The sequence below is a fragment of the Pempheris klunzingeri genome, chromosome 7 (genome assembly GCF_042242105.1).
Source record: "Pempheris klunzingeri isolate RE-2024b chromosome 7, fPemKlu1.hap1, whole genome shotgun sequence".
Classification (NCBI taxonomy): Eukaryota; Metazoa; Chordata; class Actinopteri; order Acropomatiformes; family Pempheridae; genus Pempheris; species Pempheris klunzingeri.
In genome coordinates this window covers 1983331-1998291 of record NC_092018.1, presented here as the reverse complement: position 1 = coordinate 1998291, position 14961 = coordinate 1983331, and the positions used below count along the sequence as shown (strand labels likewise).

The following is a 14961-nucleotide window of genomic DNA, read 5'->3' as shown; positions in this document are numbered from 1 at the left end:
AGTAATAAAAAGAAAGAATAAAGAAAACAAGAGTAGAAAATAAGCAACAGTTGTAATGATGAATGAATATTTACACTATGGACATAAAAGACTCGAGCAGGTCGATTCACCTCAGAGGAGAAACTTTCTCACCACAGTTTAAGAGTTTAGCTGTGATGATAGACTGATTCCTGTCCTCTCTCCTCCCCCCAGTCAACACCCACCCCCCTGCCCTTCACGTCAACGGCTCCCTGCTGGTTCCCCTGGGCGGCTCTGTCCCGCTGCCCCCCACCCTGCTGCAGGTGAAGGACCCCGACGGTCCGTCCGAGCAGGTGACCTTCCAGCTCCTTCAGGGCCCCGGTAACGGACGGCTGGTCCTGTTCAGAGGGGAGGGAGGAGAGGAGGGGGGAGGCCAAGAGATGACCGGGGACGACACGTTCAGCTGGGCGGAGCTGAGAGGTGGCCGGGTCCGGTTCAGACACCAGAAGGACAAAGCAAGGTGGGTGGAGGTGGTCAGGTCGTGGCCTGAGGGAGGAGGGAACGTTTTAAAGAAGAGAAATTCAACTGAACTGTGACAAAACGAGCTGTTAGTGATGTCGGCTTAGTTTGTGGGTTGGAGATGATGTGAGATGCTTTGAAATGACCGGACAGCCTGGTGACACATCCACATATCTCCAGCAGCAAAGTAGCTTTCTTAGTGCTACACGTCAGTTATTGGTGTCGGCTCAAAGACGGAGGGCATCCTTTCACCGTCGCCATTTTGGAATGATGCTCAACAGTGACAAAGAGAAAAATCCATAATCAAACAGGCAGAAAGACCAATTTCTACACTTGCAGAAGCAGGAAGTTAAGTGGAAAATAAAGACGCTGCAAGACATCTTTGATGTAGCAGAAGGTTTATAGCTGTGACGGACGTTCAGGGCTCCGTTTCCATGAACCCTGCAGAGTCCTCTTTCTTTTTTTGAAATGGTTTTTAAAGTTTACTTGTGACCGTGATGATCCGTTTTAGAGAAAGACTCAAAAACACAAACGTGATCCTGCTAATGAACCACAAATAGATGAATGAAGTATTTTCCTGGAAACACCACTATAGAAAACGATATGGATCACATCATGTCCTTAGCCGTTCGCCTGCTTATCAGCAGAGAGACGTTTTAACTGACCCATGACTTTTCATGGATCTGTGTTCGATGCATCCGTCTCCGAGGCGCATGTTGATTTATGCTGCGGTAGAAACTGTAGAATCATTCATCACAACAACGGGTTTGAGGCTTCAGTGGTTATTTTCAGGTTCCTGGTGCTCTAAGCAGAGAGCTGCTTCCTCCAGGTGACTCCAAAGAGAGGCCCCAGAGTAGAGGTGTTGTGGATCACAGAGCTGGAAAGAATCACTCTCTAACCTTTACTCGGCCTCGTTGCCTCATTCTGCCTCATAACTAATAATCCCGTATCAGATGGTGTAAGTGGGAAAATTAGCAGATTAACAGATGCCATGTGTGTTTAAAGGTCGGGGCCGTTTGGAGCTCAGTCCCTGGAAATGCAGCAAACCTGAGAATGTTTATATATATAGATGGAGTTGTTGTCTGGACCCATATAGAATAGACCCATACACAGAATCCAGGAAAAAAAACAAAAAAAGACTCTGAGTTCAAAGGCTACAGCCGACGTGTAAAAATTTGCTGTCGTAGCGCCACCATCTGGCTGAATCGCATCGAGTTCTCACACTGCGTGCACCCCCCAGTGTGAAGAGGACATGTGAAGGACAGACAGGAAGACAAAATTCAAAGTATTTATTGTCGTATGTACATTACGGAAACATGTTTCCATGCACAATGAAATTCTTTCAGTGCTGTCTGCAGTGAATAAAAGGTAATAGAACAGACAGACAGACAGGCAGACAGACAGGCAGGCAGACAGACAGACCCCTTGTCTCCCTCCTCTCGTCTCTTTGAATTATGCAGCTTTCTGGGTAGGAAGTTCGTTTCCATTAATCTGCACGTGGACTGGAGATGCATTTTATTTCACACCTCTTAGTTAATGTAGATAAATCTGCATACGCTCTGCACTTCCTGCTGTATCTGACGCTGTGGTTACCCGGGGCGACGAGGCAGCTGATGGATGTGCGTGGAGGGAACGGACGCAGCCTCTTTCCCTCCCCACAGCTGCTCTGCTGTGGCCTTTTCATGCCATTAGTCTGTAGCGTTTTGGGTCCGGCGTCCGTTCAGCCAATCACAATCGACATATTCAACACGTTAGTCGATCCTGACTCAGCTGCTCTGCCCTGAAATGGCAGCGTGCCAGTCAATTAGCAAACTGTGGTCCACTGCCCAGTTTTGAGCCATTAGATTAATGGGGACGGTAAAACATAAAGCCCCAGATCAGATTAGATCCACATAATATAGCCGTATTTTTCAAATTATGTGGAAAGGGGGATAATGGACACAGACACAGGGCCACAAACAAATGCTCTCAGGTTTGATTCCCTTTCGAGTGGATGTGTCCAACAGAGAAAATCAAATGTTGACACACTGCGAGTCGGTCTGAATAAAAGGGACGGCGCAGAGTGTGATTGTGGCGTGCGGTGGGCTGTGCCAAACCCATTTCATTTTTCAAAAGAAGGGATTTTCATTCATTACTGCCTCGGCACAACGTGTCAGTTTGTCAAGACGCAGACACAAAGTGAATTTTATTTCTCAAGTGGCATACGTTACCTTTGAGAAGTATTTATACACACATACGAGCACGCGGCTCAAAAGCTGTTCCACTTCTGTGTCAAGGCTGCATTAAAGAAAATCTTTCATCTATAATGAATGCAACAAATATACGAGTCACATTTTATAACCAACGCATAAAATGAGATTTAGAAGAGCTGCAGATTTTTTTTTTCCCCCCAGAAACACATTCCTTATGTTATTTTAATAAGCTGTCCGATGCGTCTTTATTGGGCCGCAGTTATTGTAACCAGAACAAATGCTGTGAAGCTGTGACAAATCTCACGTTGGCTGCCAGAAACTGTAAGTCAAGAAGGAGCGTGTGTGATGTGAAGGGTGAATTTTAAAGGAGCATTCCACTGTTCAAATGTTCATTCAGTCATCAAACATTGAAGCGATGCAGGCGACAGGTGGTAAATGTTCACCCAGGGGAAGGAGTACTTTTACTAAAGTAATTTCATTACATTTCAGAATGAAGTATTGTCCTTTTTACTCCCCTTCATTTGTTTAGGTGACTTTACTATTTACTTTTCAGGTTAATGAAGTGATGATTACACACAAACGCATTAATAATCATATATTATTGTATTAAAATACACGATGCAATATAATAATACAGTATAGATGATGCTAATACTTTATATACCATAATAATAATAATACTCAACCTAAAGGATAACTCCAGTATCTTTGGACCAGCTACATTCACTTCTTTAAAGCTTGTGTCTCTGGTTTATGATGTGGTGTTTCTAAGTTAGCTCGCCGACCCTTTGATGAGATCTGGGGAAAGTTTACTGTATCACAGCTCTGAAAGGCCCTCATGTTCTGTACGATGCTCCTGAATGTGTGCGAAGAGTTGATATTTGATGGCTGAATGAGTGCAGAGGCAGGATTTATGAGAAACATGCTGATTTAGATTTTAGTTTTATACATGCTGCTCATGTGGGAATTCTTGAATCCTTAATGTTGAATTCCTGAATCGTTGGGTCTCTCTCTAATTAAACAGTTTGGTCTAGACCTGCTCTTCATGGAAAGCGTCTTGAGATAACACTGTTGTGAATTGGTGCTATATAAATAAAGATTGATTGATAGTTTTTCTAAAATAAAACCTTTATAAAACCCTTCAGCTTGCCGTAGTTCCCTTCCAGTCGCCACTGAACCGACGACCTGCTCAGTCATTTGGTCCTCAGCCACAGCTGGCCACGTCCCAGTCCGAGCCTCAGCCCCAGGGAGTTGTGGGTAATAAGCCTTGTCTTTGAGGATGCTGAGGCGGCACGGTGAGAGGACACATCGGTGATGATGAGTGTGTGTGTAGTTAGCACGGAGGTGATTATGTCTAATGACTACGCACTAGGGTAGCCTCGCAGGACTCATTTTCCCAGAAAGCTCCAGGGCAGACTAAAGGCTGTTTCTAGGTCATGTTCATTCAGACGGAGTGAAGGAGAGAGATAAAGAACAAACCTTAACTTCTGTGATTCAAAGCTGCTTCTCAGTGATGTTCTTTCCTCCCTTCCTCCCTTCCTTCCTCCCTTCCTTCCTCTCCTTCTGCAGGACTGGTGAGTTCACCCTGCGTGCCGCTGACCCTCAGCTGTTTTCTCAGCCACAAACGATTCAAGTCCAAGCCGTGTCAATGCAGGTAACGTATGACAACACGTCCTCTCTACACAGGCTATAGATGGTGGATGTATTCACCTGGCTGCAAACAGAGAGAGCTCATAAAGAAGTTTCTGGTTTTTAGCCGTGCAGGTTTCTTCACTGACAATTACTGGCTGTAGAGAATGTTTCCAACATCCAGCCAACATCAGTCATCAGTGATTCTGAATCTCATTTGTGTCCAACATGATGAATGTAGTTTAGCCGGTTATTGTAACCATAACAAATGCTGTGACAAATGACACGTTCACTGCCAGAAACTAGGATTCAAGAAGTGAAGTTTTGTTGTTATTTTTATTGTTTATTGTTGAAAGACACTGAAAGAAGAATTTTAAAGGAACGTTCCACTGTTCAAATGTTCATTCAGTCATCAAACGTTCAAGCGTCAGTGGTAAATGTTCACACAGGCCGCGGTGGGAAGGAGTGAAGTATTTTTACTAAAGTACTGCAATTAAGTACAAGTTTGAGGTACTTTTAGTTGACGTTTTTCAATATTGTGGTGGAAATATTGTCCTTTTTACTCCCCTACATTTGTTTAGGTGACTTTACTATTTACTTTGCAGATTAATGAAGTGATGATTACACACAAACGCATTAATAATCATATATTTTTGTATGAAAATACATTATGCAATATAATAATACAGTATAATGACGTACAATAAACATTCTTAACTATAATTTGATGCTAATACTTTTACTTTACTAGTATTTCTACACTATAATAATGATAATAATACTCAACGTAAAGGATAACTCATCACAACTGTTAGATGTAGTTAATCTGGTAAATCTGATGCCTCATTTTTTACAGTGTAGCTTTTTCTCATTTTGCCGTGTCATCGCAGCCGATCTGCATTCCTCACCGCTCCGAGGCTTTATTCCCACGGAGCGACGCCAGGGCTGCTTGGCCGGCGGCAGCCTGACAGCGAGCCCTGATTGGTGTCGGGCCGACCTCTGGTTTTGGCACAAATATGGAAAGGAGTGAGGGACGAGGGATTAAAGGCTCCGTCTCTGAGATTTGTTGATGAGTTGGTGTGACAGCTGTGGTACTCTGCTGTGTGTGTGTGTGTGTGTGTGTGTGTGTGAGAGAGACAGAATATCTAAGAATATCGAAGTGACAGAAGACTGATAAAGACTAAGACAAGTGAAAATGTTTAATCTAAAAGCATCCATATCCGTCAAATCAGTTTATCAGTATAAATAATGAAAAGCCATTAGAATATAACTGTTGGGCTCCGACTGTGTTGGACTTGAGTGTTTAAATGCTCTGATGTGTGTGGAAACTAAGCCTCCGTTTGGAAGCATTCAATGTTTTATGGAATTGTAGAAACAGAACAGAATCTCTGCAGGCAAGGAAGCTTCTCCAAAACCCCCCCCCACACCTTAAATAAGAGGAATTTAAACAATACAGGAAGCACTTTTCTGCCACATCCTTGTCAGTCTTGAGTCAACATTGCAAGCAGTTACATTTTTCAAGGTCTCTTTAGTGGCAAAACCCACCTTTGTGCATGACTGCTGCGTGAAATGCGAGTTGGCCTCGGCTTAATTACTGTTGCCGGCTCAGGGCTCAGAGTGCCGCTCACTGACGCTGATTGAGTGGAGCTCCAGCACGCGGGTCTGTTTGGGGGGAACTGCTCAATTACTCCATCACTTGATTAGCTCGACTTTCTGAGACAATATTAGCAGAAGCAGCCGATAAGAAAAGAGAAGTAATTTGTGCACATAACCTCGGCGACTACGCTGTGACTGACAGTCGGTCGGACGTTTTTCTCCACCAGCTCTCTGCTCGTTTTTATTATAGTAAAACTCAGCAGCTGATTTCCAGCAGGGCCTATTTAAAGGAGAACTCCACCAGACTGCACTGACTACAAAGACAGTGATTGTATCTCCTTTCCATAATGCTGTCAGAAACTTAGAATAACACTCTGAGCCTGTCAGAGGCTTAAACAAGCTCTTTTACTGGACCTACTTAGACTGGACTCAGTTGGGAGGATTAGTGTTGCAGCTGCAGGCTGAAGTGATCTACTGGACCACTTCCAAAACTCATTAAGACACCAAAATATGTAGAAATTACACCCAGGTTTAGAAATACCTGAGTTCTCCTTGAACAGCAGCCTGTTTCATAAAAACTGTCCGCTATCACTGCAATAAATGTCTACAGCGTGTTCATGTTGCTGTGTTCAGGTTGGTGATGTGAGACCAGACGAGCAGCTCTCCAGGATTTGTTACGTGTTCAGTAGCTTAAATAAGTTGTGTTTGTGTTGTCTTGGCGAATGTTTCTCTCTCAGGAGCAAAGGCAGAAGTAGTGTGATGTCGTCGTAGTGCTGCAAAAGCGTTTAGTGAGGTGGTTGTGGAGGAAGTGTCTGAGAGTGAAGGCCAACGTTTGCCTCCCATCTCCTCCAGTCAGTGTAGGTTTCTGATAAAACATCATAGCAATCATTCCTTAAACACGTAGCTTTAGTTGCCTTAACGGTTATAATTAAAGGTTTTAATTATTAAAGTGGCAGAGCACACCCGTACAGTCACACAGGGCATTTTTAGTTTCAGGATGAGGAGCCGGTGGGTTTTCCCAACATGTGTCACCTCCAAACACATTCAACTTACAAACCTTAACTCAAACCTTAACATCCGCTTTACAATCTTTGAACTTCTTTCCTCCGAGGAAACACTTCACAAAGAGCCACAAAAGGCTCCTAACGCTGTTCCTTTCACTCCACATCAAAGAGCAGCTCAGACACAGATGTAACTTTCACACGTCTCAAATGTTTCAAAGAAATTTGCTTCGACTTTCTATGGAAGTTCTTTTCACTATTTGTGTGCATGTTCTTCCATTTTCAGAACATGTCGTGCTCTGTAGACTTGCTCTGAAAGAAACCATTCAGTGGATCCAGCCCACAGATGACATGCACAGGATGAGTGTGTGTGAAAATATGTTTATATGGTAATATGAATGCACACCTACTGTATGGTTTGAGCAAACGGAGCTGGCACAAACAAACTACTACCACTTATGTATTGGCCCAAAATGCAAAAGGCATCGACTGTAAAGCAGGACGGCTAAAAAGCATGGGAGAAAAAAGAAACTGTTGATTGAAATCCCCTCCAGATCTCCAGCCAGCGGGCGCCTCAAATTGTAATAGCCTCAGGAATGAAAGATCTGAGCTGCAGATAGCCTCCCACCCTCCCACCCCCCCCCCCGACAGGAGCGGCTGCTTCTTTAGAAAAAAGTTTCTAAGAGTCCGGTATCTGCTAACGGCATTTCTGTTGAGGTGGTTTCTCACTCTCAAAGCATATTCTTCTTCTTTTTGTAGCCTACATTTTCTTCTTAAAGTTTCTGAGACTTTTTACTGTCGATGTTTCTGATAAGCTCTCTCTGCTGTGGACTCAGCTGTCAATCCACACCGACACATCTTCTAGCTTGGATTTATTTGTTGATGGTGTCTGGAAGTGTAATTTGTAAGCACAGAACAAAATGGCACGTGAAACTATGTAGATGGGTCGAGGAGAGTTGAGCTGCAGATGTTACAAACCTTAGAGGCTTACAGGCAGACGGAGGGATGAAATCGACTTGGGGAAACACTTCCGCTCTGCCTGTCAAGCCTCTGAAAGCCATCCAGCACGAACACAGCAGGAAAAACACAACAGAGTAAAGAGAAAACAAACAAAAAAAACAACAACAACCCAGGAAGCAGCACAAAAAAGGTTGTTTCCATCTTCTTGAAGTGATGCAGAGTCCCAAGGGCCCCACAGTGACGACCGCTCTCTCCCAGATATCAACCTCACCTCTCCCTCACCCGTAAGGTGAGGATAAAAGGTGAGCCCTCCTACCTGAGTGTGTCTGTTTGTGTTTGTTTTCTTCTGCCTCGGGGGAGAGAGAGGATCCCACTGCTTGCCTACAGTGAGCTAGCATGTCCTAGCAGGATTTAAAAAGAGCACACACACCCACTTTGAGCCCCCGCCAACACATCCAAACCTTTTGTTTTCCTCCTACGAGCTGCAGAAGTGACGACACGGGATTGAGGTGGGCGCCCGAGGGCCCAGTCTTCTGTCTCTCAGAGATAATTCCTCTGACGTCTGAACATGTGTTGCCCTCCACAGAGCGCAAAAGGCAGAACGACAGCCTGCTCTGTGTGTCTGTAATATTAGTTTTTAGCCCAGAGGTCACTTTGGTTCGAAGACACACAGACGGAGTGTGTGTGTGTGTGTGTGTGTGTGTGTGTGTGTGTGTGTGTGTGTGTGTGTGTTCATGACCTTCACAAGTCATTTTTTCTGTCCGCTGCCAGCTCGTTCCATACGTCCCCCCCTTTGCTTAAGCTGTTGCTGTAATGGCAAAGAGCTGGAGCTCAGCCAGCAGCCAGCCGACCTGCACCAGAGCCCTGCACCAGAGCTCCCTGCCTGACAACCGGTTTGATTTAGGGCCGTGGCGGAGTGGCGTCTCCTCAGGGACAGACCGTGCACCTCTACCTGCACCCTCAGGCCCTGCTAACAACTTTTGAAGGGGAGTCGTATTTATAATGAACAGCATCAATGCTGTTTTTTTTTTTCATTTTGTCTTTCTTTGTTGCTTTCTGTGTCAGATATCCAAACCAAGACACACGCAGGCAATACAAACACACTTCTATCGTCATGAGAATCTCTCTCTGACTAAAGGAAAAAGAAATTCAAAGCTAAAAAGTTATTTGCAGCAGTGGAAGAAGAACTCATATTTTTTATAAAATACAAGTACAGCAATGGAAAAACAAGTCCTAAATTCAAGAATTCACTTAATTAAAAGTGCAAAAGTAATAACAGCAGTAAGTAAAAGTAATGGTCCATTCATCATTATCATCATTATATAAATCTTTACTGAGACTTTTAACATGTGAGCAGCACAATATCATATTTTATCAATGTCAAAGTTAATCTGTGAGCAAAACGTTGCCTTTGTCCGTCAGTCCAACATTCATCCTCCAGCTCCTGTTTGGTCTCCATCAACTCCTGAGAAAACTACTTTAGCTTCTAGATGTTCTGCTGCCGGTGGCTCTGTGTGGTGCTTGGCAGGTAGAGTGAAGTGGGTTTATCACAACATGTTTTCTGCTGACGGCCGACTACAGTTGGATATTGGGGGTCAATAAGAGCCTGAGTGACTCAACCATCCAATCTGTGTAGCTGGAGAGCAAAGCGGTGATGCTAAGTGATGCTAAATGATGCTAAATGCTACATAAAGTTGTTGATTCTCAGTGGGTTTGGCAGTATACAGGACGTTTTCAAGTGTCAGAGTCATTAACTTCAATAAAAATATCACTTAATGGAGCCTAAAGCTAAAGTTTGTATGAACCAAAGTTATGATTGAGACTCTTTTCTCAAAAGAAGGAAATAGTTTCTATAAATATCCACAGTGTGAACTTCTAATGCTCGATCCTTTTTACACAAGCGTACGCAGACACGTGGTCAGCTCCCCCTCATCAGACGCCTGCTCACACTGGGGGGCCTCCTGCTCCCCCAAAGTGACTTTGTTAGTGAGATGAAGCTCTGGTGCTGCAGGGGTGAGGCTTCAGGTACGGCTGAGTGCTGCTTAATGAGGCACCCTGCTTAACCGCTCCCTCGCTGTCATCATCTTCATCTCCCTCAGCGGCGGGACGCCACGGCCCCCGGTGCCCCCGGTGCCCCCGGTGCCCCCGGTGCCCCCGGTGCCCCGACCCTCCAGGGGAAAATTCATCATCTACCAATTTGGAAGTCTTAAGGGGGGAGTTGCTGTGTCTTCTTGCTGTGCTCTCAGACAGACTGTAAAAGTGAACTTTCTGAATCTTTACTGCTAAAACAAGGTTCTATACATGTTGATACAATAAGATCACTATAGAAAATAGAAAGAGAAGAATCAGTGTTTGACAGTCAGATCATAATCTCAGCATGTGCTCACTCCCAGCCTCTCTCCCTCTCTCTCTCATCATCTCTAGCCTCCGAGGGTCGTGACTCTTGCCTCCTTACCCGTGGAGGGCCGCGGCGCCCTGGCAACCATCACCAAGTCGGTCCTGCAGGTCGACGACCCCGACAACCCAACCGACGTCCTGGTCATGGTCCTCGAACCGCCTCGCCACGGCCGGCTGACCCGTGTCCACAGCGAGCGGGCGCTCAACCGATTCAAGCTGGAGGAGCTGTCACGGGAACAGATCCAGTACATCCACGACGGCTCAGAGGGGACGGAGGACGGGGTGGTGCTGCAGGTCAACGACGGCCACAGCTACAGGAACATCCTCCTCCAAGTCCACATCCATCAGCAGGTAGGATGGACAGAGGGGGCAGGTGGGAGATTAATGGCTCTACATATATATATATATATATATACTGCAGCTGTAGAAGTCTGCATTCATCCAGTGACGGTAACACGAGTCTAAAGTCTGTTAGTCAACTAGTTTCTGGAAGAGAAAGAGTCCTATAAAGGAGGCTGCAGTGCACCACGAGCCCAAAGCTATTAAAAGGCTTCTACAATGGCTCCATCCAAGGCTTACACTTGGCACACAGCTATATGCTGCGAAAGGTCAAACTTCTTTTTGCGCCATGAAATAAATAATAAAAGTATCAACAAATACTTTTAAATCAAGAAAAAGTGTTTTAAAGGCGTCTCATCTCCAGTCGTGCTGCTGCTGCTCTCTGGCTCAGTTCAAACAGATCTGCATGATCCTATTAATACTGGATGAAGTTCTTTCCTGGAGGTTGCACAGCCGAGCCAAATTAAAACGTCGCACCACCAGTGTGTGTCTTCACCGACTGTACCGCAGTTTACAGACTGAAGCTCAGGCAGTCAGAGAAAGGAGGCTGTTTCCCAAACAGATCACCCTGGAAGAGTTCAAGGAATATAAGAAAAAGTGAGACTACAATAAGTGCAGCTACTACCGAGAGTATGTGGTGGTAAAACAGGTAATCAGTTACTACTGGTTTTAACATTCACACACTTTTCTGACCAATCAGCAGCATAATCAGAATTTCTTTAACCTTATTTATTATTATCAGTCACCATGCACATTGAGTACATGAATCTCAAACAATGAGAAGAGATGCTTAGCACCTGACTTGGCTGCTAGCTAATTTCCATATGTAACCCCTCATGGAAACATTAAATCCAAGAAAAATACTTTTCTTTTTAGTCCTAATTGGTTTAAACTGTAATAAACGAGCCTTATGCGAGTGTGTTTCACTGAAACAAGCTGCATCTTTCCTGCAGAGGTTCAAAGTTTAGGTTCAGTTCAGGTGTTGATGTGCAGAACTAGTAAGAACAACTAATATTTGATCTGAAAAACTATTCCTCTTGTTCTTAGTTTGCTTCACAGTGGAGTTACGTTGTTTACTCTCTGTCTGCGTGACGTGACGCTCTGATCCCCGAGTGTTTAACTACTGTCACAGAGAGCACGTCAGGCTTTAAAGATGGCAGCCGTTATCCTCCTCTGTCAGCGCTTCTGGGGAAGTTCTCATAGTTCTCATGAGAAGGACGTAACGAGCGCTGGAGGGGAGAAGCTGCACAGGTCAGAACGACAGACGAGCATCAGACAAGCATGGTGTGTGTGTGTGTGTGTGTGTGTGTGTGTGTGTGTGTGTGTGTGTGTGTAGTCTTGTGCGGTTTAGTTTTAGATCTTAAGGACTTTTTTTTTTACGGGTCGTCACTCTTTCAAAGCGTTTGTGGGTTAAAACTACGGTTAAAAATAAGTTAAAGGCTTCATTTAGATTAAAAAAAAGAAAAAAGACCTCCTCTACTGATAAAATATCAAAATACAAATCATAAAACAAAGCATTTCAAAAATATATTTGCAGGCGATGGTTGGTGGTGACCTCTCCTCTCATCATTCTGGTCACCAGGTCCAACACTACCTGTGAGCTACTGCTACTGTGGACATGGTGGGTAAAGAGTAGACTGCAGAAGGAAGGGGAGGTCGGGACCAGATATGGGGAGGAGGTATTGTTAAGGAAGCCCCTTGGGCCCCAGAGATCTGGGTCACCAGGTCAGGGGACACCTGCCACACGTGAAATACATTATATTATAAAATATCGGGCTGTATGGGGGAGGTGCTGTGTCAACAGAGTCTTAACGAGTGTAGGAATACATTTGTGTGTGTGTGTGTGTGTGAGTCCTGCAGGCATCAGTCTTTTATGTGCTCTGTCAGGTCGCCCACTGTTGAGCATTACATCGTCGTACACCTGTGATCCACACACACACACACACACACACACACACACACACAGTTTTTAGAGCAGCTCAGATTTGACACCTCATTTCAAGTGAAAGCAGGAGTTAGAATGAATTCACTGACTCGTGCACCAGATTCAATTAAGCACCGTAAACTGAATGAAAATATACTTTTACTTCTGACATTTTTTCGATTGTGTGTGTTAAACCTTGATGTCCCAGGAGTGTGTGACAATACCACAGCCTGTAAAGTGTTGTCATAAAGCTTTACAGCCGCGTTAAGGTCTTTAAGGTGTGTGAGCAAAGTCCAAGTCAGCTGTGTGACGGTTCAGACACTGGACGTTCATCAGGAGATCAGAGTTTGACGTGTGTGATGTTAATATGTTCCAGTTTTCTTATTTTATTTTCAGTTTTCAGTCACAGTTTGGTTAGGTTTAGGAAAAGATGATACATTAAATATCTTATTCAACACAAAATGTAACCTGTAAACACCATTTTTTACCTTCAAATCAAACCTTGGAGCCAAATTTCCAAGCTGTCGAGTGTCACAACATCAAGTCTGAGCTAATTGTCGACTCTTCCTGTAACTTTTCCGAGGCGGCTCTCTCACATGCAGTTTCTGATGTATTTTCCTGCCTTCTCTCTCTCCACAGTCTGATTTAGAACGTGGTTCACTTGGGTTTAGACTTCACATTGAAAAAGAAAGAACATCCCACCTCATTGTGTGCCAGTTACACTTTTGTCCTGGCAGCAGAGAAACTTTCCACTGATATCTTTTCCTAGTTTCTCTGCTCCCACAGTCACTACAGTTTGGTTTTTGAGGGCAGCTCTGTTTGTCTGGCTGCATACAGATGGTCTGCCTTAGGCTCAACTCCTCCGCTTTTTCCCCTTCTGTAAATCAATATCATCCCACACACACACACACACACACATATACACACACACCAGTATTCATTTACTGTAAAATGTCCTGATGCTGCATTCTGTCGTGCATTAGACAGAACAGGACGGACAGCATGATGGAAAGCTTCGAGAATGCCCTTGATTTATGTCAGAGACTTTTGGACAAGTCCCAGCGGCGCCAGCGGCTTGCTTGATCTACACAGGCAGCTCACCGTAGACTGGAGATGAGTGAGGAAAGGTAGCAGGGGAGCACCAGTTCTCCCAGCACGGCAGAAGATGATGAAAGGCCTCGTTTCACTGGTGTGAAGGCTTGCACCAGTATTCTCAGATTAAAGTGCACATAGTGGCTGCAGTGTTGAGAAACATACAGACAAGTTAAAGTTGAAACGAGAGCAGTGCAAACACTGTAGAGGAAGCTTTGCTCTCCAAAATGACACCTCCAAAACATGTCGGTAAAGCAGAACGTGCTGTGTGCAGCTCTCTGATGTCACCTCGCAGGACCTCTGGATATTCACCATTAAATTGAAGGTAAAACCTCCCTCTGCGACGAGGAGCTGCCAATGTGCCAAGCTGCCTAATAAGGCTGTAACACTGCAGGCGTCCTGCTGAGGAAGCCGCAAACTCATAGAGCTCAGAAGTGTGAAGACGAGCACAGAAGAGAGAAGATCAAAGGTGATGAAACCCCAAATCTACATAAAGAACCCTTTAGAAAGAAACCCTGATTATTGGCTCTGCCTGGATCCTAACAAACCCGAGCTCAGGAATCCTTAGTTTTCAGAGCGTGGCGCTCTGCATGGCGCTCTTTGTACTTCCAAGCCCACCATCCAGGCTGCAGCAGTGGCTGGCGATGCCAGGCTGCGCCGGGGACAAAAGGCTTCCTCAAAGTTGGATTACTGCGCTCTAAAGCAGGAACCTAATCAGGCCCATAATGACCCTCTGATGGATGGACTTTCTCTACGCTGAGCCAGAGTCCTGATCTGAGCCGGAGCTCGGCTGAATAGGAAGCAGGACCCTTGGCTTTCAATTACTGTCTCTGGGAGAACACTCTGAGCCTGTGAAAGCCCTCGAGCTCTTCTGTTCCCGCCACAAATGGAAGAGAATTTGATTATCATTTTTTTTTTTCCTGATCATCCGTCCAGCTTTGGGAGGCTAATAGCTCGGCTCGTTGTCGAACAGAAGACGGGGGCTGAGTGCTTTGACTTCACACTCCGACCACTCGTCCTCGTCGTTGTTGAAGAAGAATACGCTGATTTGTTTTCAGCTTTCTCTTCAAGTGATGCTACATATCCCAAGTCTGCGATTACAATTTAGATTGCTCTGATTTGTTTCTCTTAAAGACGGCACGTCGATGTTCACTTTTGCCACATGCTCTCTCATTTTAGACATCGCTATTTCTTTGAGAGCGAATAAGAATTTGTTGCCGATAAGAATTGAGTCTGTCGGCTCCTGTTTGACGAGTTCATCAGCTGGCCCCTGTTCACCCCTCCTCCAGGGGAATTATGGAAATATGAGAAACAGCGTTGTTGTTGTCACCACTACAGCACGACCATCACGGCC

The 14961-nt window shown here is 44.9% G+C and overlaps 1 protein-coding gene across 1 annotated transcript in view; it reads left to right on the top strand.

Annotated features, from left to right (window-relative positions):
• fras1 (Fraser extracellular matrix complex subunit 1) overlaps positions 1-14961 on the top strand; it is a 165063-nt gene that overhangs the window by 81136 nt on the left and 68966 nt on the right. The window contains exons 25-27 of the mRNA XM_070833319.1: positions 193-478; positions 4239-4323; positions 10280-10603. Coding sequence (XP_070689420.1) covers positions 193-478; positions 4239-4323; positions 10280-10603 — 695 coding nt within the window. The remainder of the gene's footprint in view (positions 1-192; positions 479-4238; positions 4324-10279; positions 10604-14961) is intronic.